Source organism: Pristiophorus japonicus, chromosome 1 (assembly GCF_044704955.1).
Source record: "Pristiophorus japonicus isolate sPriJap1 chromosome 1, sPriJap1.hap1, whole genome shotgun sequence".
In the NCBI taxonomy this organism is placed as follows: Eukaryota; Metazoa; Chordata; class Chondrichthyes; family Pristiophoridae; genus Pristiophorus; species Pristiophorus japonicus.
The window spans coordinates 17,228,512-17,255,825 of record NC_091977.1 but is presented as its reverse complement, the minus strand read 5'-3'; the positions used below and the strand labels follow the sequence as shown (position 1 = coordinate 17,255,825).

Sequence of the window (27,314 nt, the reverse complement as noted above, 5' to 3'; positions counted from 1 at the left end):
AGTCTCTGAAGTGTAAATTGAACCCACAACCTTCTTCCTCAGAGGCAAGAGTTCTACTCACCGAGCCACGGCTTTCAACGTTCCTTGGTGTAGGCCACATTTCTAAAACTTTCTGAAATAAAGCTGTCATGAAACCGGCGATATACTGTGAAGCAATACTATTAATCTTTTGTGCGATACACTCGGTGGTTCAGAGGCAAAGCACATCAGTATTCAGACAGGGCCCATCAGAAAGTCTTAACGGACATTCACCAGGATCATGGTGAGGCCACACCCACATTTCTGGTCACTGGGATAAAAGAGAGCCATCTAGGCCCCAGATTTGGGGCAGAGAAGAGCCAGGACACCGATTCCTGGTGTCAGCCGTGGCTCAGTGTGCAGCACTCTCACCGACAAGTCAGAAGGTTGTGGGCTCAAGTCCCACTCCAGAGACTTGAGCACAAAAATCCATGCTGACCCTCCCAGAGCAGTGCTGAGGGAGTGCTTCACTGCCGGAGGTGCCATCTTTCAGATGAGATGTTAAACCAAAGCCCCGCCTGCTCTCTCAAGTGCGCATAAAAGATCCCATGGCACTATTTCGAAGAAGAGCAGGGGAGTACTCCCCGGTATCCTGGCCAATATTTATCTCTCAATTAACAAAACAAAAACAGATTATCTGGTCATTATCGCATTATTGTTTGTGGGAGCTTGCTGTGCGCAAACTGGCTGCCGTGATTGACTATACTTCAAACAAGTACTTCATTGGTTAAAAAGCACTTTGGGTGGTCGTGAAAGCCGCTATAGAAATGCAAGTCTTCCTTTCTTTAATACATTAAATTACATTAATACTTAACACAATCACAATCACGAAGGAGGTGGCACTCAGTAAGATAATGGGACTAAAGGCAGATAAACCCCCTGGATCTGATGGCTTGCATCCAGGGTCTTAAGAGAAGTAACAGCAGGGATAGTGGATGCATTGGTTGTAATTTACAAAAATTCCCTGGACTCTGGGGAGGTCCCAGTAGATTGGAAAACTGCAAATGTAATGCCCCTATTTAAAAAAGGAGGCAGACAAAAAGTAGGAAACTATAGACCAGTTAGCCTAACATCTGTGGTTGGGAAAATGTTGTAGTCCATTATTAAAGAAGCAGTAGCAGGACATTTGAAAAAGCATAATACGGTCAAGCAGAGTCAGCATGGATTTATGAAGTGGAAGTCATGTTTGACAAACTTGCTGGAATTGTTTGAGGATGTAACGAACAGGGTGGATAAAGGGTGGATGTGGTGTATTTGGACTTCCAGAAGGCATTTGACAAAATGCCACATAAAAGGTTAATACACAAGATAAAAGTTCACGGGGTGTGGGGTAATATATTAGCACAGATAGAGGATTGGCTAACTAACAGAAAACAAGAGAGTCGGGATAAATTCTCGGGCAATCAGTAACTAGTGGGGTGCCGCAGGGATCAGTGCTGGGACCCCAACTATATTCTATATTAAAGACTATACAATCTATATTAACGACTTGGAAGAAAGGACCGAATGTAGCGTAGCCAAGTTTGCTGATGATACAAAGGTGGGAGGAAAAGCAATGTGTGAGGAGGAAACAAAAAAATCTGCAAAAGGACATAGACAGGCTAAGTGAATGAGCTCAAATTTGGCAGATGGAGTATAATGTTGGAAAGCGGCAGAAAAAAAATCAAAGAGCAAGTTATTATTTAAATGGAGAAAAATTGTAAAGTGCTGCAGTACAACGGGACCTGGGGGTTACTTGTGCATGAAACACAAAAGAATAGTATGCAGGTACAGCAAGTGATCAGGAAGGCTAATGGAATCTTGGCCTTTATTGCAAAGGGGATGGAGCATAAAAGCAGGAAAGTCTTGCTACAGCTATACAGGGTATTGGTGAGGCCACACCCGGAATACTGCGTGCAGTTTTGGTTTCCATATTTACGAAAGTATATACTTGCTTTGGAGGCAGTTCAGAGAAGCTTCACGAGGTTGATTCTAGAGATGAGGGGGTTGACTTATGAGGAAAGGTTGAGTAGGTTAGGCCTCTACTCATTGTAATTCAGAAGAATGAGAGGTGATCTTATCGAAATGTATAAGATTATGAGGGGGCTTAACAAGGTGGATGCAGAGAGGATGTTTCTACTGATAGGGGAGACTAGAACTAGGGGGCATAATCCTAGAATAAGGGGCCGCCCATTTAAAACTGAGATGAGGAGTAATTTCTTCGCTCAGAGGGTTGTAACTCTGTGGAATTCACTGCATCAGAGAGCTGTGGAAGCCAGGACATTGAATAAATTTAAGAAAGAGATAGATAACTTCTTAACCGATAAGGGAATAATGGGTTATGGGGGGGGGGGGGGGCGGGCAAGGGAGTGGACATGAGTCCATGATCGGATCAGTCATGATCGTATTAAATGGCGGAGTAGGCTCGAGGGGCCATATGGCCTACTCCTGCTCCTATTTCTTATGTTCTTATTCAGGTGAGTTAAGAGGGCACGGGTTTCAGGGTTTGAGTAGGGTAGGGCGGGGAAGTGGAGTTGAGGTAGAAGATGAGCCATGATGTTATTGAATGTTAGCAAAAAAGAAGTAGAAAGGAATCAAAAGGTGACGTCACAGCCAATGGGGTAAGTGATTGGCTGGTGATTGGTGAGTAGCTTTTCTTTTTATTTTTATATCAGTAAGTAAACTGTAACATTGTTATTACCAATTTAAGGGTATCTAAGGGTTAAGGCATGGCAGGAGAGATCGGTCACGTGATATGCTCCTCCTGTGCCATGTGGGAACTCAGGGACACTTCCGGGGTCCCTGACGACTACATGTGTAAGAAGTGTATCCGCCTCCATCTCCTGATGGACCGCGTTGCGGAATTGGAGCTGAGGGTGGATTCACTCTGGAGCATCCACGATGCTGAGAATGACATAAGTGGCACGTGTAGTGAGTTGGTCTTACCGCATGAGAAGGATCCACAGCCAGCTAGGGAATGGAAGACCAGCAGGAAGAGTAGTACAAAGAAGGTAGTGCAGGGGTCCCATCTGGTCATCCCCCTGCAAAACAGATACACTGTTTTGAGTGCTGTTGAGGGAGATGACTCATTAGGGGAGAGCAACAGTAGCCAAGTTCATGGCACCGTGGCTGGCTCTGTTGTACAGGAGGGCATAAAAAAGAGTGGGAGAGCGATAGTGATAGGGGATTCAATCATAAGGGGAATAGATAGGCGTTTCTGCGGCCGCAATCGAGAGTCCAGGATGGTATGGTGCCTCCCTGGTGCAAGGGTCAAGGATGTCTCCGAGCGAGTGCAGAACATTCTGAAAAGGGAGGGAGAACAGCTAGTTGTCGTGGTGCACATTGGTACCAACGACATAGGTTAAAAAAAGGGATAAGGTCCTATGAGACGAATTTAAGGAGTTAGGAGTTAAATTAAAAAGTAGGACCTCAAAAGTAGTAATCTCGGGATTGCTACCAGTGCCACGTGCTAGTCAGAGTAGGAATCGCAGGATAGCACAGATGAATACGTGGCTTGAGCAGTGGTGCAGCAGGGAGGGATTCAAATTCGTGGGGCATTGGAACAGGTTCTGGGGGAGGTGGGACCAGTACAAACCGGATGGTCTGCACTTGGGCAGGAACGGAACCAATGTCCTCAGGGGAGTGTTTGCTAGTGCTGTTGGTGAGGAGTTAAACTAATATGGCAGGGGGATGGGAACCAATACAGGGAGACAGAGGGAAACAAAAAGGAGACAAAAACAAAAGACAGAAAAGAGATGAGTAAAAGTGGAGGGCAGAGAAACCAAAGGCAAGAAACAAAAAGGGCCACTGAATATAAAAGGGCTGCAGGAGGTGTAAAAACTAAAAATCATGGTTTAAAAACTAGGATGAAAACACTCTACCTAAATGCACGCAGCATTAGAAATAAAGTAAATGAGTTGACGGCACAAATCATTACAAATGGGTATGATTTGGTGGCCATTACAGAGACATGGTTGCAAGGTGGCCAAGACTGGGAATTAAACATACAGGGGTATCTGACGATTCAGAAAGATGGACAAGAAGGGAAAGGAGGTGGGGTAGCTCTGTTAATAAAGGATGATATCTGGGCAGTTGTGAGGGATGATATTGGCTCCAATGAACAAAATGTTGAATCATTGTGGGTGGAGATTAGAGATAGCAAGGGGAAAAAGTCACTGGTCGGCGTAGTTTATAGGCCCCCAAATAATAACTTCATGGTGGGGCGGGCAATAATCAAGGGAATAATGGAGGCATGTGAAAAAGGAACGGCAGTAGTTATGGGGGATTTTAACCTACATATCGATTGGTCAAATCAAATCGCAGGGGGTAGCCTGGAGGAGGAATTCATACAATGCATATGGGATTGTTTCTTAGAACAGTATGTAACAGAGCCTACAAGGGAGCAAGCCATTTTGGATCTGGTCCTGTGTAACGAGACAGGAAAAATAAACGATCTCCTCGTAAAAGATCCTCTCAGAATGAGTGATCACAATATAGTTGAATTTGTAATACAGATTGAGGATGAGGAAGTTGTGTCAGAAATGAGCATACTATGCTTAAACAAAGGGGACTACAGTGGGATGAGGGCAGAGTTGGCTAAAGTAGACTGGAAACAAGGACTAAACGGTGGCACAATTGAGGAACAGTGGAGGACTTTTAAGGAGCTCTTTCATAATGCGCAACAAAAATATATTCCAGTGAAAAAGAAGGGTGGCAAGAGAAGAGATAACCAGCTGTGGATAACCAAGGAAATAAAGGAAAGTATGAAATCAAAGACCAATGCGTATAAGGTGGCCAAGGTTAGTGGGAAACTAGAGGATTGGGAAGATTTTAAGCAACAGCAAAGAATGACTAAAAAAGCAATAAAGGGAAGATATATTACGAAGGTAAACTTGCACAAAACATAAAAACAGATAGTAAAAGCTTTTACAGATATATAAAACGGAAAAGAGTGACTAAAGTAAATGTTGGTCCCTTAGAAGATAAAAAGGGGGATTTAATAATGGGAAATGTGGAAATGGCTGAGCCCTTAAACAATTATTTTGCTTCCGTCTTCACAGTGGAAGACACAAAAACCATGCCAAAAATTGCTGGTCATAGGAATGTGGGAAGGGAGGACCTTGAGATGATCACTATCACTAGGGAGGTAGTGCTGGACAGACTAATGGGACTGAAGGTAGACAAGTCCCCTGGTCCTGATGAAATGCATCCCAGGGTATTAAAAGAGATGGCGGAAGTTATAGCAGATGCATTTGTTATAATCTACCAAAATTCTCTGGACTCTGGGGAGGTACCAGCGGATTGGAGAGCAGCTAATGTAACGCCTCTGTTTAAAAAAGGGGGCAGGCAAAAGGCAGGTAACTATAGGCCGGTTAGTTTAACATCTGTAGTGGGGAAAATGCTTGAAACTATCATTAAGGAAGAAATAGCGGGACATCTGGATAGGAATAGTGCAATCAAGCAGACGCAGCATGGATTCATGAAAGGGAAATCATGTTTAACTAACTTACTGGAATTCTTTGAGGATATAACGAGCATAGTGGATAGAGGTGTACCGATGGATGTGGTGTATTTAGATTTCCAAAAGGCATTCGATAAGGTGCCACACAAAAGGTTACTGCAAAAGATAAAGGTACGCGGAGTCAGAGGAAATGTATTAGCATGGATAGAGAATTGGCTGGCGAACAGAAAGCAGAGAGTCGGTATAAATGGGTCCTTTTCCAGTTGGAAATCAGTGGTTAGTGGTGTGCCACAGGGATCAGTACTGGGACCACAACTGTTTACAATATACATAGATGACCTAGAAGAGGGGACAGAGTGTAGTGCAACAAAATTTGCAGATGACACTAAGATTAGTGGGAAAGCGGGTTGTGTAGAGGACTCAGAGAGGCTGCAAGGAGATTTGGATAGGTTAAGCGAATGGGCTAAGGTTTGGCAGATGGAATACAATGTCGGAAAGTGTGAGGTCATCCACCTTGGGGAAAAAAACAGTAAAAGGGAATATTATTTGAATGGAGAGAAATTACAACATGCTGTGGTGCAGAGGGACCTTGTGCATGAATCCCAAAAGGTTAGTTTGCAGGTGCAGCAGGTAATCAGGAAGGCAAATGGAATGTTGGCCTTCATTGCGAAAGGGATGGAGTACAAAAGCAGGGAGGTCCTGCTGCAACTGTACAGGGTATTGGTGAGGATGCACCTGGAGTACTGCGTGCAGTTTTGGTCACCTTACTTAAGGAAGGATATACTGGCTTTGGAAGGGGTACAGAGACGATTCACAAGGCTGATTCCGGAGATGAGGGGGTTACCTTATGATGATAGATTGAGTAGACTGGGTCTTTACTCCTTGGAGTTCAGAAGGATGAGGGGTGATCTTATAGAAACATTTAAAATCATGAAAGGGATCGACAAGATAGAGGCAGAGAGGTTGTTTCCATTGGTGGGGGAGACTAGAACTAGGGGGCACAGCCTCAAAATACGGAGGAGCCAATTTAAAACCGAGTTGAGAAGGAATTTCTTCTCCCAGAGGGTTGTGAATCTGTGGAATTCTCTGCCCAAGGAAGCAGTTGAGGCTAGCTCATTGAATGTTTTTAAGTCAAAGATAGATAGATTTTTAACCAATAAGGGAATTAAGGGTTACGGGGAGAGGGCGGGTAAGTGGAGCTGAGTCCACGACCAGATCAGCCATGATCTTATTGAATGGCTCGAGGGGCTAGATGACCTACTCCTGTTCCTAATTCTTATGTTCTTATGTTCTTATGAATGGCGGAGCAGGCTTGAGGGGCCGAATGTCCTACTCCTGCTCCTATTTCCTCTGTGAATTATAGGGCAAAGATGTATTTCTTTACACAGAGGGCGGTCGATAGCGTGGCTGCATTGGCAATAAAGATGGTTAAAGTCAGGACTGTGGCATCAGTCGAAAAGCAGCTAGATTTTGCAATGGGGAGACAGTGGGGTTGTGTATTGTAGAATACCATCAGCGGCAGTCGGGGCCATAATAGTAGCGGCGAGCGGCGACCTGGGAGCAGTGTGGAGGCATACTAATTCAGAGAGCAGCACGAGCTACGACGCCAGCGAAGAGTGATGTAATCAAGATCCAGTTCGGTGATTGGAACGTGGGCAGGTACAGCAGGAGCGGCGAGGTCGGGGCAAAGGAGCTGTGTGAGACTGTGGAGAGATGTGACCGGGGCCCAGTAGAAGCATGAGTTCGGGGCCAGGGGCCCAGGGGCAGCACGAGCCAGCCCACACTGCAATATGTGTGTGCACTAGGTCCGTGCAGCAGAGCAGGTCTCCAGTCATCTTAGGTAATCCTTGCCACTGGACCACGACCTAGCTCTGTCAAGCCCGTGTGGTGACTGGTGTGCAATAGCCACCACACATTAATAAAATCCACGCACAGGCATCTTCCACCCTCAGGATGTAGTTCAGGACCTGGAATTTTAGGTCTTTCATTGGAACACCTGTGAACGGGTCCTTTATTGGCGTGGAAGCAAGTCATCCTCATTTCGAGGGACTGCCTATGAGTGAGTGAGTATTGTAGAAGGATGAGGTCAACTCGGCCAAATGAATTCTTTATCCCAACTTGTCTCATGACCTGTAATAAGTTCACAAATACAACTAGACCATAGGGAAGGGTTCTGTTGATTAGCGATGTTGGCCAGGATACCGGGGAAAACTCCCTTTGCTCGTCTTCGAATAGCGTTGTAGGATCTTTTATGTCCACCTGAGCGGGCAGACAGACATTGGTTCATTTGAAATTGGAGAATAATTGACACATGACACAATACTGAACACAGGGAAAAATTCTGAACATGCATAAATCTACACGCAATAATAATAATGTTATACAGTAATAGGAAAATGCCAGGATACTCACTCATCGCACCACACTTTGCGATATTACAGTGCTCCCAGGACACATGGTTATCTAACATTATGTAACACCAGGGCTTTTCATCACCATCTGGATTTCTACAACAGACAATCAGATAACAATTTCATTTTCCTACACATTTACATTTACACAACATACCAAATTATACACACAATGCACAAAGGGGGGTGGGTGAGAAGAGGGGATGGAAGAGGGTAGGGGAGGAAGAGAGGTGAGGAGAGGAAATGAGGGGAGGAAGAGAAGGGTAGAGGGGAAGAGGGGAGAAGGGAAGGAGGGGAAAGGGAAAGGGAGGAGGGGAATGGGAGGGGAAGGGAGGGGAGGGGAGGGGAGGGAAGGGGAGGGGGGAGGGGAGGAAGGGAAGGGGAGGGGAGGAAGGGAAGGGGAGGGGAGGAAGGGAAGGGGAGGGGGGGAAGGAAGGGGAGGGAAGGGAAGGGGAAGGGAAGGAAGGGGAGGGGAGGGGAGGGGAGGGAGGGGAGGGAGGGGAGGGAGGGAGGGAGGGGGAGGGGGCAGGGGAAGGGGAAGGGGAGGGAGGGAGGGGAGGGGAAGGGAGGGGAAGGGAAAGTGAAGGGGAGGGGAAGGGGAGGGGGAGAAAGGGAAGGGAGGGGAGGGGAGGGGAGGAAAGGGGAAGGGGAGGGAGAGGAGGGGAGGGGGGAGGGGAATGGAAAGTGAAGAGGAGGGGAGGGGAAGGGAGGGGGAGGGGGAGGAAGGGAAGGTAGGGGAGGGGAGGAAAGGGGAAGGGGAGAGGAAGGGAAGGGGAAGGGGAAGGGGAAGGGGAGGGGAGGGGAGGGGGAAGAGAAGGGGAGGGGAAGGGGAGGGAAAGGGGAAGGGGAAGGGGAAGGGGAAGGGAGGGGAAGGGAAGGGAGGGGAGGGGAGGGGAAGGGAAGGGGAAGGGAAGGGGAAGGGAAGGGGAAGAGGAGGGGAAGGGGAAGGGGAGGGGAGGGGGAAGGGGAAGGGGAACGGGGAAGTGGAGGGGAGGGGAGGGGAGGGGAGGGGAGGGGGAGGAAGAGGAAGGGAAGGGAGGGGAGGGGAGGGGAGGGAAGGGGAGGAAAGGGGAAGGGAAGGTGAAGGGGGAGGAGAGGGGAAGGGAAGGGGAAGGGGAAGGGGAAGGGGAAGGGGAAGGGAGGGAAGGGAGGGAAGGGGAAGTGAAGGGGAGGGGGAGGGGAGGGGAGGGGAAGGGGTGGGTAGGGGAGGGGAGGGGAAAGGGGAGGGAGGGGGAGGAAGGGAAAGGAGGGGAGGAAAGGGGAAGGGGAAGGGGAGGGGAAGGGGAAGGGGAAGGGGAGGGGAGGGGAGGGAGGGGAAGGGGAGGGGAAGTGGAGGGGAGGGGAGGGAGTGGGAGGAAGGGAAGGAGGGGAGGGGAAGGGGAGGGGGGAGGGAAGGGGAGGGGAAGGGGAAGGGAAGGAAGGGGAGGGGGGAAGGGAGGGAGGGGAGGGGAGGGGAAAGGGGAGGAGAGGGGAGGGGAAGGGGAAGGGGAAGGGGAAGTGGAGGGGAGGGGAGGGAAGGGGGAGGGAGGAAGGGGAGGGGAAGGGAAGGGGAAGGGAAGGAAGGGGAGGGGGAAGGGAGGGGAGGGGAGGAAGGGAGGGGAGGGGAGGGAAGGGGAAGGGAAGGGGAAGTGAAGGGGAGGGGAAGGGAAGGGGAACTGAAGGGAGGGGAAGGGAAGGGGAAGTGAAGGGGAGGGAAGGGAGGGAAAGGGGAGGGAAAGGGGAGGGAAAGGGGAGGGAAAGGGGAGGGAAAGGGGAGGGAAAGGGGAGGGAAAGGGGAGGGAAAGGGGAGGGAAAGGGGAAGGGAGGGTGAGGAAGGGAAGGGGAGGGGAAGGGGAGGGGAAGGGGAGGGGAAGGGGAGGGGAAGGAAGGCTGGTATACAGCACTGTAACCAGCCCAGGATGTCCCAAAGCACTTTACAGCCAATGAAGAACTGTTAAAGTGTCGTCACTGTTGTAAGTAACACGGCAGCTAATTTATGCATAGCAAGATCCCACAACACCAATGTGATAAATGACCAGATATTGGGCTCAATTTTCCACAATACTGTTTTTTGGCATATTGCCAGAGATATGCCCCTTTTTTTTGGCTCCAACTACTTCAAAAAAGGTAACAAGTTTCTCCGTTCTATTTTTGAAATTGGCGCCGCGCAGCATGTCCTGTAGCTTCAGAGGGTGGAGCCAAATGTCTGTGCCGAAAAAAACAATGTGCCCCCCCCACCCCCCACTGCCCAACCCCACCACTTCTGCGCATGCACGAGAAACAAAAAGAAAGTTTTTGACATGACTGCTATGGGCACGCATGACCAGTAGAGCTCCCAGTCTGCATTCAGCTATTTTTAAAGAGCCAGTTGTCTGTGAGAACTTTAATTCTCATTGGAAAAATTGGAGCTACAATACTAGATGCAACGCGACTCAAGGACCAAGAATTTCTTACAGGATGAAGTGGAGACGGGGAAGGAGAGCTCGACAGCATTCTCCTGAGGTGCAGATCTAACAGATGTGGTTCAGATGATGGCAATGAGTGCGGAGAGCATTGACCTTACCCGATCACTCCTGGACACCATCAGTGGGGTGAGTGATGAGGTATTGGGACTGTCGGGAGAAGTAACAACACTCACATCAGAAATGGGAACACCGGCCGGAAGCATGAGGGAGGGAATGTCACAGGTAGCTGATGCACTGTCGGTGAGCATGAGGGAGAGAATGTCGCAGGTAGCTAATGTACTGTTGGTGAACATTACAACATAATTCTAAAAGGACAAAGAATGTTAAGAAAAATACCTGAAGGCTCTGTATTTCAATGCGTGGAGCATTTGTAATAAGGTGGATGAATTAACTGCGCAGATAGCTGTTAACAGATATGATGTAATTGGAATTACGGAGACATGGCTCCAGGGTGACCAAGGCTGGGAACTCAACATCCAGGGGTATTCAACATTTAGGAAGGAGAGACAGAATGGAAAAGGAGGTGGGGTGGCGTTGCTGGTTAAAGAGGAAATTAATGCAATAGTAAGGAAGGACATTAGCTTGGATGATGTGGAATCTGTATGGGTGGAGCTACGGAATACCAAAGGGCAGAAAACACTAGTGGGAGTTGTATACAGACCACCAAACTGTAGTAGTGAGGTTGGGGACAGCATCAAATAAGAAATTAGGGATGCGTGCAATAAAGGTACAGCAGTTATCATGGGTGACTTTAATCTGCATATTGATTGGGCTAACCAAACTGGCAGCAATGCGGTGGAGGAGGATTTCCTGGAGTGTATAAGGGATTTTCTAGACCAATATGTCGAGGAACCAACTAGAGAGCTGGCCATCCAAGACTGGGTGTTGTGTAATGAGAGAGGATTAATTAGCAATTCTTGTCCGAGGCCCCTTGGGGAAGAGTGACCATAATATGGTAGAATTCTTCATTAAGATGGAGCGTGACAGTTAATTCAGAGACTAGGGTCCTGAAAATAAAGAAAAGTAACTTCGATGGTATGAGACGTGAATTGGCTAGGATAGCCTGGCCAACAGTATACACATTGGGAAGCCAGCAATCCTGGAGAAGCCCACAGCCATTTCACACATTGCCTGGGTGGTCATGGGGTGCTTTATATAAGCATTCCTCCAGGCATATAGTGCAGCAGTCACCTGCCGAATGCAGATATGTATTGCATGTTGAGAAATGGAGCACACATCCCCAGTTATGGCCTGGAATGATCCAGATGTATAGAATGAAAGTGCAGCTGTAACCTTCACTTGAACTGACAAAGCAGTCCTCCTGACACTTCTAGGTTGCAGGTCTGCTTTTACTAACTCACAGATCTCGGTTACAACTTCTTTGCGGAAATGCAGCCTTCTGACACAGTCTGCATCACTCAGGTGCAGGTATGAATGCCTGTTTTGATATACCTGACGAGGGTATGTCCTCCTGCCCATCATCCTACATGCTCTGAGGTTCCTCATGCGATAACGTCGAATCAATTGTCTCCTCTGCAGCACCATCATGCACAATATATGGCATTGTCAGTATTGCCCCCATGATTAAATTGCACCTTTGCAAGAAGCTCAAAACAGCAGTCAGGACAAGCTTCTTTATTGTCTCTCTCCCCAAGGTCGACGCCCTAGTATGGACCACACCCAAGTCTGAGCATGCGCAATAGGCTTGCTGAGATTGAGAAATACCCTCCCCTCCCCCCCACCCAGGCTTCATTTGATGCATAGTGGCATAGTGTAAGGCTTCTCATGTCTTCAGTTCAGCTTCCACAGCCCTCCACCAACCCCCGGGCTTTTTTTCAAGCCGAGCCATGAGCCCGTGTCTGGGCAAGGGACCGATTCTGCCGGCCGACGTTCTGACCTTCGACCCGGTTTGCAGATATTCGGTTGTGGCGTGGCACTTTAAAAAAAAATGCAAACTTAAAGAATTGCATGAAACTTCCATTTTCTGCGTTTTCAGTTGGAAAAATTAAGCTTGATGATGCAATGTTGGCCATGGTAGCCTTGAGGAGCAGTTCATAGAGTGCTCCTAGAGTGCGGGATAGTTTCCTTGAACAGTACGTTACGGAACCAACCAGAGAGCAGGCTATCTTGGATCTAGTACTGTGTAATGAGGCAGGATTAATAAATGATCTCGTAGTAAAAGATCCTCTAGAAATACGTGATCATAGTATGGTTCAATTTCAAATTCAGTTGGAGGGTGAGAAAGTTGGTTCTCAAACCAGTGTCCTGAGCTTAAATAAAGGAGACTACAAAGGTATGAGGGCAGAGTTGGCAAAAGTGAACTGGGAAAATAGACTAAATAGTGGCAGAGTTGATGAGCTGTGGTAGATATTTAAGGAGATATTTCATAACTCGCAACAAAAATAAATCCCAATGAGAAGGAAAGGCTGTAAAGGAAGGGATATCCATCCATGGCTAACTAAGGAAATAAGCGAGGGTATCAATTTGAAAACAAAGGCATACAATCTGGCCAAGATTAGTGGGAGGCCAGAGGATTGGGAAATTTTTAAAAGCCAGCAGAGAATGACTAAAATAATAATAAAGAGAGGGAAGATAGATTATGAAAGTAAACTAGCACAAAATATAAAAACAGATAATAAGAGTTTCTACAAGTATATAAAAAGGAACAGATTGGCTAAAGTAAATGTTGATCCCCTGGAGGATGAGACTGAGGAATTAATAATGGGGAACGGGGAAATGCAGAGATGTTGAACAATTATTTTACATTGGGCAGTCTCAGCAGATTGGAAAAACGCAAATGTAATGCCCCTATTTAAAAAAGGCAGACAAAAAGCAGGAAACTATAGACCAGTTAGCCTAACATCTGTCGTTGGGAAAATGTTGAAGTCCATTATTAAGGAAGCAGTAGCGGGACATTTGGAAAAGCATGATTCAATCAAGCAGAGTCAGCATGGTTTTATGAAAGGGAAATCATGTTTGACAAATTTGCTGGAGTTCTTTGAGGATGTAACAAGCAGGGTGGATAACAGGGAACCAGTGGACATGGTGTATTTGGATTTCCAGAAGGCATTCGATAAGGTGCCACTGAAGAGGTTACTGAACAAGATACCAGCTCACGGGGTTGGGGGTAATATATTAGCATGGATAGAGGACTGGTTAACTAACAGAAAACAGAGAGTCGGGATAAATGGTAATTTTCCGGTTGGCAACAGTGACTAGTGGGGTGCCGCAGGGATCAGTGCTGGGTCCTCAACTATTTACAATTTATATTAATGATTTGGATGAAGGGACCGAATGAAATGTAGCCAAATTTTCTGATGATACAAAGATGGGTTGGAAAGTAAATTGTGAGGAGGACACAAAAAATCTGCAAAGGGATATAGACAGGCTAAGTGAGGGGGCAAAAATTTGGCAGATGGAGTATAATGTGGAAAAATGTGAGGTTATCCACTTTGGCAGAAATAATAGAAAAGCAAATTCTAATTTAAATGGAGAAAAATTGCAAGGTGCTGCAGTACAGAGAGACCTGGGGGTCCTTGTGCATGAAACACAAAAAGTTAGTATGCAGGTACAGCAATTAATCAGGAAGGCAAATGGAATTTGGCCTTTATTGCAAGGGGGATAGAGTATAAAAGCAGATAAGTCCTGCTACAATTGTATAGGGTATTGGTGAGGCCACACCTGGAGTACTGCATACAGTTTTGGTCTCTGTATTTAAGGAAGGATATATATGCATTGGAGCCTGTTCAGAGAAGGTTCACTTGGTTGATTCCAGGGATGAGGGGGTTGACTTAGGAGAATAGGTTGAGTAGGTTAGGCTTATACACATTGGAGTTCAGAAGAATGAGAGGTGATCTTATTGAAACTTATAAGATAATGAGGGGGCTCGACAAAGTGGATGCAGAGAGGATATTTCCACTCATTGGGGAAACTAAACTAGGGGGCATAGTCTTAGAATAAGGGGCCACCCATTTAAAACTGAGACGGAGAAATTTCTTCTCTCAGAGGGTTGTAAATCGATGGAATTTTCTGCCCCAGCGCGCTGTGGAGGCTGGGTGGTAGAATATATTTAAGGCGGAGATAGACAGATTTTTGAGCGATAAGGGAGTAAAGGGTTATGGGGAACGGGCAGGGAAGTGGAGCTGAGGCCAGGATCAGATCAGCCATGATCTTATTGAATGGCAGAGCAGGCTTGAGGTGCCAAATGGCCTACTCCTGCTCCTATTTCTTATGTTTTTATGTTCTAATATTTATGAGTTTTTGACTCCCTCCAAAACTTTGCCTAAAAACAATGGCGTCTTTCTGCGCCGATTTTTTAATGTGCGCTGGTTTTTCTTAAGTGCCCAGAATGTTTTTTTGGAGTGGTCCGAGGAGAAATTTAAATTGACCAAACTTGCATAATTGTGAAAAACTGGCGCAGACATCAGGTTACGTCCCCTATGATGCAAAAAAAACCAAACCTTAAAAAATCGTAACTAACTGAGTTACGCTGGCGCACAATCTTTGGGGAATCTTGGATTTTTAAATTTAGGCCAAAAAAAGCGGCGCACGCCAAAGAAATGGCGCAAATCACTGGGGAAAATTGAGCCCAATATTTTTGACGGCTGAGGGATAAATATTGGCCAGGACACCGGGGAGAGCTCCCCTGCTACTCTTCGAATAGTGCCGTGGGAGTTTTTTACATTCTCCTGAGAGAGAAGATGTGGCCTCGGTTTAACATCTCATCTGAATGTTGACAGGTTAAATCTCCTCAGGTAGCGTGCTGGCTAAAACATTTGCTTTGTTCCCCGTGTGACTGCAGTTATTAATCTGTTGACCGCAGAATTCCGACAAAGAACTACACAAAACATTAACCTTTCCGCTCTTTTTTCCGAGGGCCCCGTTCCATTGTTTTTACATTGAATTACTCATAGAATCATAGAATGATGCAGCTCAGAAGGAGGCCATTCTGCCCATCGTGCTGTTGTCTAGAGCTATACAATTAGTCCCACTCCCCCTTCTCTTTCCCCACAGCAATTATTTCTCCTTCAAGTTATTTACCCAATTCCCTTTTGAACGTTATTATTGAATCTTCTTCCACCGCCCTTTCAGGCAGCGGCAATCCAGATCACAACAACGCGCTGCGTAATTTTTTTTTCCTCTGGTACTTTTGCCAATTATCTTAAATCCGTGTCCTCTGGTTACCGACCCTTCTGCCACTGGAAAAAATTTCTCTTTATGTACTCTATCAAAACTCTTCATAGAAATGTCAACATTTTTGGCCCAACCAGTCCCTGTCGGTGTTCATGCTCCACACAAGCTGAATCGCAACGATTGTCAGCTCCACCCTTGATCCTACAACATGGCTGCTCCCTCACTCCCTCGCTCTGCTGGCTTCATACCTGAAACAGCTAACCTGTCCTCCTTCCTTTCAAAGGCTGATGGAGCTGCCATGTATTTCTTGCATTTTCTGTTTGTATTTCAGCTTTTCTGCAGTTCTTTTTCCTCTTGCCCCTGCACTTTTAGCACCCTCGCCTCTCAGTCAAAAGGTCATGGGTTTAAGTCCCACTCCCGAGACTCGAGTACAAAATCTAGGCTGAGGCTCCCAGTGCACACTGAGGGAGCGCTGCACTGTTGGAGGTGCCGTGTTTCGCAAGAGATGTTGGATTGGAAATTGCCCCTCGCCCCGATTGGGGTTGGTAACCTTCCGGGGCCAGGACTTCCACCACCCGGCCCGGAAGTCCCATCCCTGACATGAACTTGGGCCGTACGGCCCTCGAATACGCGCTGATTCCAGCGCTCCACTTCCTTTCAGGGATGCTCCCGGGGCGGTAGCGCGGCGCGGAGGAGACCAACGCTACGCAACAGTCGGCTGACAAATAAAGATGGCAGCCCAGGGCACTAAAGGCCCCTTTAAGGGACGCCCTGGGGGCAGATATCCGCCAGCTTCGCAGCCCGTGGGGGAATTTCCCGCGAGGCACAAAGGGGTTGGCGCTGGCCGGTGAGGAGCCGGCGAGCACAGCGATGGCGTCATCTCCGGTTGTACGCCGACCCGGGGCTCCAATCATGGCATGTGGTGCTGCCAGGACAGCGGCCCCCTCAAACCTCCGGGGAAATTTCCCAGGAAGCGGTAGTACCCCACTTCCTCGGGTGAAACTGCCATTGCGCTCCTCGGAGGCGCTAACGGGGCTATAAAAAGGGGCCATTTCGCTCCCGTTAAACCAAGAGACTGCTCTCTCAGGTGGACACAAGAGATGCCATGGCCATTGTTTCGAAGAGAAGGGGCGTTCGCCCTGATGTCCTGACTACTATTTATCCCTCAACCAACGTTACTAAAGCAGTTTATCAGGTCGTTATCAGCTTTTTCTTTGTGGGAGCTTGCTGTGCACAAATTGGGTGCCGCATTTCCTACTGTGCACAGTTTTGGTCTCCTTACCTGATAAAGGACACACATGCCTTAGAGGCAGTGCAACAAAGGCTCACTAGATTGATTCCTGGGATGAGAGGATAGTCCTATGAGGAGAGATTGAGCCTATACTCTGGAGTTTAGAAGAATGAGAGGTGATCTCATTGAAACATACAAGATACTGAGGGGGATTGATAGGGTAGATGCTGAGAGGCTGTTTCCCCTGGCTGGAGAATCTATATCTGGGGTGGGGACATAGTCTCGGGTTAAGCGGTCGGCCATTTAAGACTGAGATGAGGAAAAATTTATTCACTCAGAGGGTTGTGAGTCTTTGGAATTATCTACCCCAGAGGGCTGTGGAGGCTCAGTCGTTGAGTATGTTCAAGGCTGAAATAGAAGATAGATTTTTGGACTCAAGGGTTATGAGGGTCGGGCAGGAAAGTGGAGTTGAGGTTGAAGATCAGCCATGATCTTATTGAATGGCGGAGCAGGCTCGAGGGGTCGAATGGCCTACTCCTAATTCTTACATTACAACAGTGACTACACTTCAAAAGTACTTTGGGATGTACTGAAGCTGTGAGAGGTGCTATACAAATGTAAGCCTTTCGTTTATTTTGAATCCGTTTGTTGTTGGGCTTTTTGCTTTTCCCTACATAACAACAGCGATTCCCCTTCCAGAGTCACTCATCAGTGGTGATGTGCTTTGGGACATGCTGAGGCCGTGAAAGGGGCTGTATTAATGTAGGTTTGTTCTTTCATTCCCCACCTGCAATAGGAATGGTCGCCCAGGCCCAGCTCGAGAGCTTCTTCCAAGCTGCTGATGTTCATCTTGTCTCGCAGAAAGTCCTCCCTCCAAGGCACGCATTCGATGCCCGAGGCACTCTCATCCTCAATACCTTTATAAGACGTCCCATTGTTTTCATAGCAGGTATCTGTCGTGTCTAGATGAAAGCGAATATCAGTTAGATTTTCGGCCAGCGGTATTTTAGTTGAGAGTTCAAGATTGCAATTCTTTAATGGGTGGCATGGGAGCCAATGGTTGTGTAGCAGTGGCTTCATATAACCATTGTTGAAGACATAGGACATTGAGACTTAGGAAATCCTGCAAGAGGTCACCTGGTGCCAGAGCAAATAAGTGACCATCCTGGGAGTGATGGTCACATGGTAAGCAAGCCCAAGGTGGGCAGATGAAACATTTCAAAGACACCCTCAAAGCCTTCCTAATAAAATGCAACAACCCCACCGACACCTGGGAGTCCCTGGCCAAAGACCGCCCTAAGTCGAGAAAGAGCATCCGGGAGGGCGCTGAGCACCTCGAGTCTCATCGCAGAGAGCATGCAGAAACCAAGCGCAGGCAGCGGAAAGGGCATGCAGCAAACCAGACTCCCCACCCACCCTTTCCTCCAACCACTGTCTGTCCCACCTCTGACAGAGACTGTAATTCCCGTATTGGACTGTTCAGTCACCTGAGAACTCACTTTTAGAGTGGAAGCAAGTCTTCCTCGATTTCGAGGGACTGCCTATGATGATGATGATGGGTCTGCTTAACATGGGCTAACCTTGCTCGGTGTAAAGATACGGGTCAGAACGAATGACCAAATCACCATCATCACCGACCGGGAAAAAAGTTAACTTGAGCCAGGAAGGTCATGGTTTCTCGGTCTGCCCCAATCACACGAGCCAAGGGGCGTTGGTACTTCACCCTGAAGGGGGAGTGCAGCAGAATGATAAAACGTACCCTCCCGCCCAGCTCCGCCTCGCAATGTACAAATCCTTGCCCAGTGGTTTTGGGCAGGGTTGCTCATATGAGGTGAGAAAGAGAAAGCAATACGGTGACTAACGCTAGACCCGTGATTCCGAGAGGACAGCTCTAAGCAGTTAATGCAGTGCTCGCGCTGGGAGCGTCTCGGTGTCTGAGAGACAGCTTAATTTCAGTGAACAAAAAATAAAGAGTCAAATATCTGCACTCGATTATTGTGACTAATTTCCAGTGAAGCTTGAATGCCAAGGATGTCGCCATGTCAGACTGGTGGGCAGGCAGTCCCTCCGTTTCCATTCACGGTTTTGAAGCTCTGACAGTAGCCAGGACCACACTGTCCCCCACGCACGGTTGGACAGATTTACGCTTGGTACATGAGACTGGAAACACCAACCAACAGTAGAGAGAACACCAGCCCTCAGAACTGGGAGATGAGCGGCATTTAAAAAGCAACTGAACACATCATTCACTTCAATAACTTCAGATCATAACCACAGCTCCCATTTCATCAGGCAGCAGGTGCTGCTCTTGCTATTTCCAGTCCCTCTAGACCGATAGAATCATGGAAAGTTACAGCACGGAAGGAGGCCATTCGGCCCATCCTGTCCGCGCCGGCCGACCAAGGGCTATCCAGCCTAATCCCACTTTCCAGCTCTTGGTCCGTAGCCCTGTAGGTCTCGGCACTATCTTTTGTTTCTTTACTTGTCCCGTTGCCTTGCACCATCATCCCTTTTGTCATTTAATCTCTCCTGCCTCCCACCCTGTCGTGGACCTTCCTCTTTGTTCTTTTCTTCGCCTCTTCCCCTGTTCTCTGGCTCAGCCCTTGCTTAAAATCTGTTACATCTCTAACTTCTTCCAGGCTATCGACCTGAAACATTAACTGTTTCTCTCTCTCCACAGACGCTGCCTGACCTGTTAGTGTTTCCAGCATTTTCTGTTTTTAGTTCAGATTATCAGCATCCACAGTATTTTGCTGTTGTGGTAGGAGGGAAAGTGGGGTGTGGGGAGGGGAAGAAACAAACACACCATACACAGAGGTAAAGAAATGGAGGCACCTGTAAAGTGCATGGGCAGTGTAATATATATAGCTCCACCCAGTGGACTACTGGGGTATTGCAGCCATTGCTGTTTACAACAAAAACAGGGGAACAAGTCATGTGACTGTCTCCCTGACGTTATCAGCCATCTTACAGCCTGTGTGTGTTTGTGAGGTCGTATCGAAAACATAACAGGCGGAGAGCAGGAGATGGTTAAATGGCAGAAGTGCTGTGCAATCAGGACTGGTGCACTTGGCCATCGAGCGGCTCTTGGTGCTAACGTCAACATTTTTAACATAAAATATTGGCCAAGTGGACTTTGGCCTTGCAGTTAAAATATGGAAAGTCAAGTTACAGTGTCTGTGATTTTCACAGGTGGTAGCGTATGTTTAAAATAAGCAGCTTAACGCCCTCGCCAGAGCAGCTGTAACAGGAAGGTGGAAAAAACACAGTTAGGAGCACGAGTAAAAGGGGCGCTATCGGAACAGCCGCCCGTTATACATCGCTCCCGAATTTCATTTGCGTTGTCTTTGGGAATTGAAATCGGGAGAGGTGTGTAACGGGCGCCTGATCTATATCGCTCAATGTCAAAATGTCCCCCTACGTTAAATGCAAGTTACTGTGATCAGCGAGTTTGCCGAGGAGGTCATGCAGCCTCACATTTTCCTGATATTCTTAATGGTCCAGAAATTGCGGTCGGTGGCTTTTTTTTAATCGGGTGCAAGAGTTTTGAGGATATTCGCTGGGTAAGATATGAGTAAATCGTGCAACCTTGCCCATACAAATGTCCTCGCTCCCAATATGCGTTGGATCTGTTAAGCTCCAGCCTGACAGATCGGAAAAGACAGTTTTCAGCACATGCGCATGCCTTCCCGGGTCTGTACACACTCAGCACGGACCAGGGGAGGCTGCGATTTCCACACCAATGTCTTTTGTCTTTGTTTCATTTCTCATTTTGTGGCAGCAACCCAATAGTGCAGCTGTTCGAGGCACTGGAGAATGCAACAAAGATAGGTCTTAAGGAATACAGTGAGCTTTTACTGCTACAATATAAGATCAATCAACTGGGAATCCAAGAATATCACTGACCAACACACCACAGGGTCAATCAGCTCAGGAATATCACCATCATCATCATAGGCAGTCCCTCGAAATCGAGGAAGACTTGCTTCCACTCTAAAAGTGAGTTCTCAGGTGACTGAATAGTCCAATATGGGAATTACAGTCTCTATCACAGGTGGGACAGACAGAGGTTGAAGGAAAGGGTGGGTGGGGAGTCTGGTTTGCCAGAAGCTCCTTCGCTGCCTGCACTTGCTTTCTGCATGCTCTCAACGACGAGACTCAAGGTGGTCAGCACCCTCCCGGATGCTCTTCCTCCACTTAGGGTGGTCTTTGGCCAGGGATTCCCAGGTGTCAATGGGGATGTTGCATTTTATCAAGGAGGCTTTGAGGGTGTCTTTGAAACGTTTCCTCTGCCCACCTTGGGCTCGCTTGACGTGTTGGGGTTCCAAGTAGAGCGCTTGCTTTGGGAGTCTTGTGTCGGGCATGCGAACAATGTGGCCCGCCCAATGGAGCTGGTCGAGTGTGGTCAGTGCTTTGATACTGGGGATGTTAGCCTGATCGAGAAAACTAACGTTGGTGCGTCTGTCCTCCCAGGGGATTTGCAGGATCTTGCAGAGATATCGTTGGTGTTTTTTTTGTCTCCAGTGATTTGAGGTGTCTACTGTATATGGTCCACGGCTCTGAGTCATACAGGAGGGCGGGTATTACTACAGCTCTGTAGGCCATAAGCTTTGTTGTGTATGCATGCCTGTTTACTGTGTGATGTCTGTAACACTGTTATGCCACATTGAATGTACCCTTATACTGTACACATCCTACCGGTACACCAGAGGGTGCTGCTGCTGGAGACCTAGGGGTTGCCTGCATACGGCAGGTAACCCAGTATAAAAGGGAACTCGCAGCTTGTTGTCGTCACTCAGGAGCTACAAATAAAGGACTACAGGTCTGCACAGTTTAAGTATCATACCCTGCCTCGTGGAGTCATTACTAAAGGTGTCTACATACACTACAAGCTTGGTGCCAGATTTGAGGTTCTGATCTTCGAACACTCTCTTCCTCAGTCGGCTGAAAGCTGCGCTGGCGCACTGGAAGCGGTGTTGAACCTCGTCGTCGATGTCTGCCCTTGCTAATAGGCTCCCGAGGTATGGAAAGTGGTCCACGTTGTCCAGGGCTGCACCATGGATCTTGATGACTGGGGGGTAGCGCTGTGTGGCGGGGTCAGGTTAGTGGAGGACCTTTGTCTTACAGATGTTTAGTGTAAGGCCCATGCTTTCGTACACCTCAGTGAAGATGTTGACTATGACTTGGATTAATACCGTGGCTGGCTCTGCTGCACGGGAGGGCAGGAAAAAGAGTGGGAGAGCGATAGTGATAGGGGATTCGATTGTAAGGGGAATAGATAGACGTTTCTGCGGCCGCAGCCGAGACTCCAGGATGATATGTTGCCTCCCTGGTGCAAGGGTCAAGGATGTCTCGGAGCGGGTGCAGGACATTCTGAAAAGGGAGGGTGAACAGCCAGTTGTCGTGGTGCACATTGGTACCAATGATATAGATAATAAAAGGGATGAGGTCCTACAAGACAAATTTAAGGAGCTAGGAGCTAAATTAAAACGTAGGACCTCAAAAGTAGTAATCTCAGGATTGCTACTAGTGCCACGTGCTAGTCAGTGTAGGAATCGCAGGATAGCTCAGATGAATACGTGGCTTGAGCAGTGGTGCAGCAGGGAGGAATTCAAATTCCTGGGGCATTGGAACCGATTCTGGGGGAGGTGGGACCAGTACAAACCGGACGGTCTGCATCTGGGCAGGACCGGAACCAATGTCCTCAGGGGAGTGTTTGCTAGTGCTGTTGGGGAGTAGTTAAACTAATATGGCAGGGGGATGGGAACCAATGCAGGGAGACAGAGGGAAACAAAAAGGAGACAAAAGCAAAAGACAGAAAAGAGATGAGTAAAAGTGGAGGGCAGAGAAACCCAAGGCAAAAAACAAAAAGGGCCACTGAATATAAAGGGGTCAAAACTAAAAATCATGGTTTTAAAACTAGTATTAAAACACTCTACCTAAATGCACGCAGCATTCGAAATAAAGTAAATGAGTTGACGGCACAAATCATTACAAATGGGTATGATTTGGTGGCCATGACAGAAACGTGGTTGCAGGGTGGTCAAGACTGGGAATTAAATATACAGGGGTATCTGACAATTCGGAAAGATAGACAAGAAGGGAAAGGAGGTGGGGTAGCTCTGTTAATAAAGGATGATATCAGGGCAGTTGTGAGAGACGATATTGGCTCTAATGAACAAAATGTTGAATCATTGTGGGTAGAGATTAGAGATAGTAAAGGGAAAAAGTCACTGGTGGGTGTAGTTTATAGGCCCCCAAATAATAACTTCACGGTGGGGCGGGCAATAATCAAGGGAATAATGGAGGCATGTGAAAAAGGAATGGCAGTAATCATGGGGGATTTTAACCTACATATCGATTGGTCAAATCAAATCGCCTGGAGGAGGAATTCATAGAATGCATACGGGATTGTTTCTTAGAACAGTATGTTACAGAACCTACAAGGGAGCAAGCTATCTTAGATCTGGTCCTGTGTAGTGAGGCAGGAATAATAAACGATCTCCTCGTAAAAGATCCTCTCGGAATGAGTGATCACAGTATGGTTGAATTTGTAATACAGATTGAGGATGAGGAAGTAGTGTCTCAAACCAGCGTACTATGCTTAAACAAAGGGGACTACAGTGGAATGAGGCAGAGTTGGCTAAAGTAGACTGGAAACACAGACTAAACGGTAGCACAATTCAGGAACAGTGGAGGACTTTTAAGGAGCTCTTTCATAATGCGCAACAAAAATATATTCCAGTGAAAAAGAAGGGCGGTAAGAGAAGGGATAACCAGCCGTGGATAACCAAGGAAATAAAGGAGAGTATCAAATTAAAAACCAATGCGTATAAGGTGGCCAAGGTTAGTGGGAAACTAGAAGATTGGGAAAATTTTAAACGACAGCAAAGAATGACTAAGAAAGCAATAAAGAAAGGAAAGATAGATTACAAAGGTAAACTTGCGCAAAACATAAAAACAGATAGTAAAAGCTTTTACAGATATATAAAACGGAAAAGAGTGACTAAAGTAAATGTTGGTCCCTTAGAAGATGAGAAGGGGGATTTAATAATGGGAAATGTGGAAATGGCTGAGACCTTAAACAATTATTTTGCTTCGGTCTTCACAGTGGAAGACACAAAAACCATGCCAAAAATTGCTGGTCACAGGAATATGGGAAGGGAGGACCTTGAGACAATCACTATCACTAGGGAGGTAGTGCTGGACAGGCTAATGGGACTCAAGGTAGACAAGTCCCCTGGTCCTGATGAAATGCATCCCAGGGTATTAAAAGAGATGGCAGAAGTTATAGCAGATGCATTCGTTATAATCTACCAAAAGTCTCTGGACTCTGGGGAGGTACCAGCGGATTGGAAAGCAGCTAATGTAACACCTCTGTTTAAAAAAGGGGGCAGACAAAAGGCAGGTAACTATAGGCCGGTTAGTTTAACATCTGTAGTGGGGAAAATGCTTGAAACTATCATTAAAGAAGAAATAGCGGGACATCTAGATAGGAATAGTGCAATCAAGCAGATGCAGCATGGATTCATGAAGGGGAAATCATGATTCAATAATTTACTGGAATTCTTTGAGGATATAACGAGCATGGTGGATAGAGGTGTACCGATGGATGTGGTGTATTTAGATTTTCAAAAGGCATTCGATAAGGTGCCACATAAAAGGTTACTGCAGAAGATAAGGGTACGCGGAGTCAGAGGAAATGTATTAGCATGGATAGAGAATTGGCTGGCTAACAGAAAGCAGAGAGTCGGGATAAATGGGTCCTTTTCGGGCTGGAAATTGATGGTTAGTGGTGTGCCACAGGGATCGGTGCTGGGACCACAACTGTTTACAATATACATAGATGACCTGGAAGAGGGGACAGAGTGTAGTGTAACAAAATTTGCAGATGACACAAAGATTAGTGGGAAAGCGGGTTGTGTAGAGGACACAGAAAGGCTGCAAAGAGATTTAGATAGGTTAAGCGAATGGGCTAAGGTTTGGCAGATGGAATACAATGTCAGAAAGTGTGAGGTCATCCACCTTGGGAAAAAAAACAGTAAAAGGGAATATTATTTGAATAGGGAGAAATTACAACATGCTGCGGTGCAGAGGGACCTGGGGGTCCTTGTGCATGAATCCCAAAAAGTTAGTTTGCAGGTGCAGCAGGTATTCAGGAAGGCGAATGGAATGTTGGCCTTTTTTGCGAGAGGGATGGAGTACAAAAGCAGGGAGGTCCTTCTGCAACTGTATAGGGTATTGGTGAGGCCGCACCTGGAGTACTGTGTGCAGTTTTGGTCACCTTACTTAAGGAAGGATATACTAGCTTTGGAGGGGGTACAGAGACGATTCACTAGGCTGATTCTGGAGATGAGGGGGTTACCTTATGATGATAGATTGAGTAGACTGGGTCTTTACTCATTGGAGTTCAGAAGGATGAGGGGTGATCTTATAGAAACATTTAAAATAATGAAAGGGATAGACAAGATAGAGGCAGAGAGGTTGTTTCCACTGGTTGGGGAGACTAGAACTAGGGGGCACAGCCTCAAAATACGGGGGAGCCAATTTAAAACTGAGTTGAGAAGGAATTTCTTCTCCCAGAGGGTTGTGAATCTGTGGAATTCTCTGCCCAAGGAAGCAGTTGAGGCTAGCTCGTTGAATGTATTCAAGTCACAGATATAGATTTTTAACCAATAAGGAATTAAGGGTTATGGGGAGCGGGCGGGTAAGTGGAGCTGAGTCCACGGCCAGATCCGCCATGATCTTGTTGAATGGCGGAGCAGGCTCGAGGGGCTAGATGGCCTACTCCTGTTCCTAATTCTTATGTTCTTATGTTCTTATGTTCTTATAACACACCACAGGGTCAATCAGCTCAGTAATATCAATGACCAATGCACCATGGCGATAATTATGTGCACTAAATAACCTGCTTGTAGAGAGTTCCTGTAAGCAGAGCAGGTTGTCTCTCACTCCAACTGTCCCTGCCCTCCCTTTGGGAGAGTTCCCTCGTCTCTAAGCTCATGGCCAGTCCGAGGAGCGCACAGTTTGAATGATTCCAACTGAGCCGAGCTTCGATCCGATTCTTTGGCAGCGCCGAGTGTCCCCGGAAAGGAATGTAATGTTCAGGAATATCACTGACCAACACACTGCTGGGACAATTAGCTTGGTGTTCAGGGAAATCAACCAGTAAAGGTCACTGTCGTAAGATTATTGTCACTGCGGTTAGGGAAATGGACAAAGAATGAGAAAATAAAGCATTTAATTCTCCACCCCACTCCCACTTTGACCTCTCTGTCCTCAGCCTCCTACACTGGTCTAATGAAACTCAAGGAACATCTTTCAATCAGGCACTTTACAACCTTCCGGACAACCTTCAACAATTTCAGATCGTGACCACTTCACCCATTTATTCAGAGAGCAGATGTTGGTGATGATTCTGCTGTTGCCAGTGACAATTCCTCCAGACCCATCTTCTGTTTCTTTACTTGTCCCATTACCAGTTCCTTTTGCCTTGCACCATCGTCCCTTTTGTCATTCAATCTCCCCTGCTTTCCACCCTATCACAGACCTTCCCTTTTGAACTTTCCACCCTTCTCCTCTTTCCCTGCCCCTGCACTTGCTTAAAACCTGTTACATCTGAACTTTTTCCAGTTCTGACGAAGGGTCATCGACCTGAAATTTTAACTCTGCTTCTCTCTCCACAGATGCTGCCTGACCCGCTGAGCATTTTCTGTTTCCAGTGCGGATTTCCAGCATCCAGCAGTAATTTGCTATTGCATTGAAATAAAGCGCTTGTTTGCGTGAGAGCAGATTCCAATCGAGGAGCGTACCTATATCACAGTACTTCCCCACAAAACCCTCGCTGCAGTGGCAAGCGATCTCCCCTGTCCCCCGGACAGCTCGACACTCACCGCCCTGGAGACACAGGTTAACCTCGCAATCTGAAACACACAAGAGAAACAGTGAAAAAAAACACACGGCTGTCAGGATACACCACAACACTCTTAAAAATAATCAAATGGATCTGAGTCCATGATCGGATCAGCCATGAGCATATTAAATGGCGGAGCAGGCTCGAGGGGCCGTATGGTTTACTCCTGCTCCTATTTCCTATGTTCTTATGTTGTTATGTTCTTATTGCGGACACCCACAGTCCAACCTGAAGGATCAAACCTTCCTCACAAACAGTGGACAACCAACCGCCTCAGAAACATAGAAACATAGGAAATAGGTGCAGGAGTAGGCCATTCGGCCCTTCGAGCCTGCACCACCATTCAATATGATCATGGCTGATCATGCAACTTCAGTATCCCATTCCTGCTTTCTCTCCATACCACTTGATCCCTTTAGCCGTAAGGGCCACACCTAACTCCCTTTTGAATATATCTAACGAACTGGCCTCAACCTCAACAACTTTCTGTGATAGAGAATTCCACAGGTTCACAATTCTCTGAGTGAAGAAGTTTCTCGTCATCTCAGTCCTCAATAGCTTACCCCTTATCCTTAGACTGTGACACCAGTCAAGGTCGAAGCAGCTACCTTCTCCATAGGTGGAAGATTAAAGCATTCCCATCATGCGACTGTGGAGCTCCTAATCAGACCCTGGAGCACATCGAGCACTGCCTTCAGAGGGAATTCTCAGGCAACCTACAGCT

The 27,314-nt window shown here is 47.1% G+C and overlaps 1 protein-coding gene across 1 annotated transcript in view; it reads right to left on the bottom strand.

The window, feature by feature from the left end:
- Window positions 1-27,314, bottom strand: part of LOC139261856 (hepatocyte growth factor activator-like) — a 123,869-nt gene that overhangs the window by 32,581 nt on the left and 63,974 nt on the right. The window contains exons 13-15 of the mRNA XM_070877092.1: window positions 26,490-26,600; window positions 17,465-17,639; window positions 7,871-7,965 (exon numbers count right to left, since the gene is read on the bottom strand). Coding sequence (XP_070733193.1) covers window positions 7,871-7,965; window positions 17,465-17,639; window positions 26,490-26,600 — 381 coding nt within the window. The remainder of the gene's footprint in view (window positions 1-7,870; window positions 7,966-17,464; window positions 17,640-26,489; window positions 26,601-27,314) is intronic.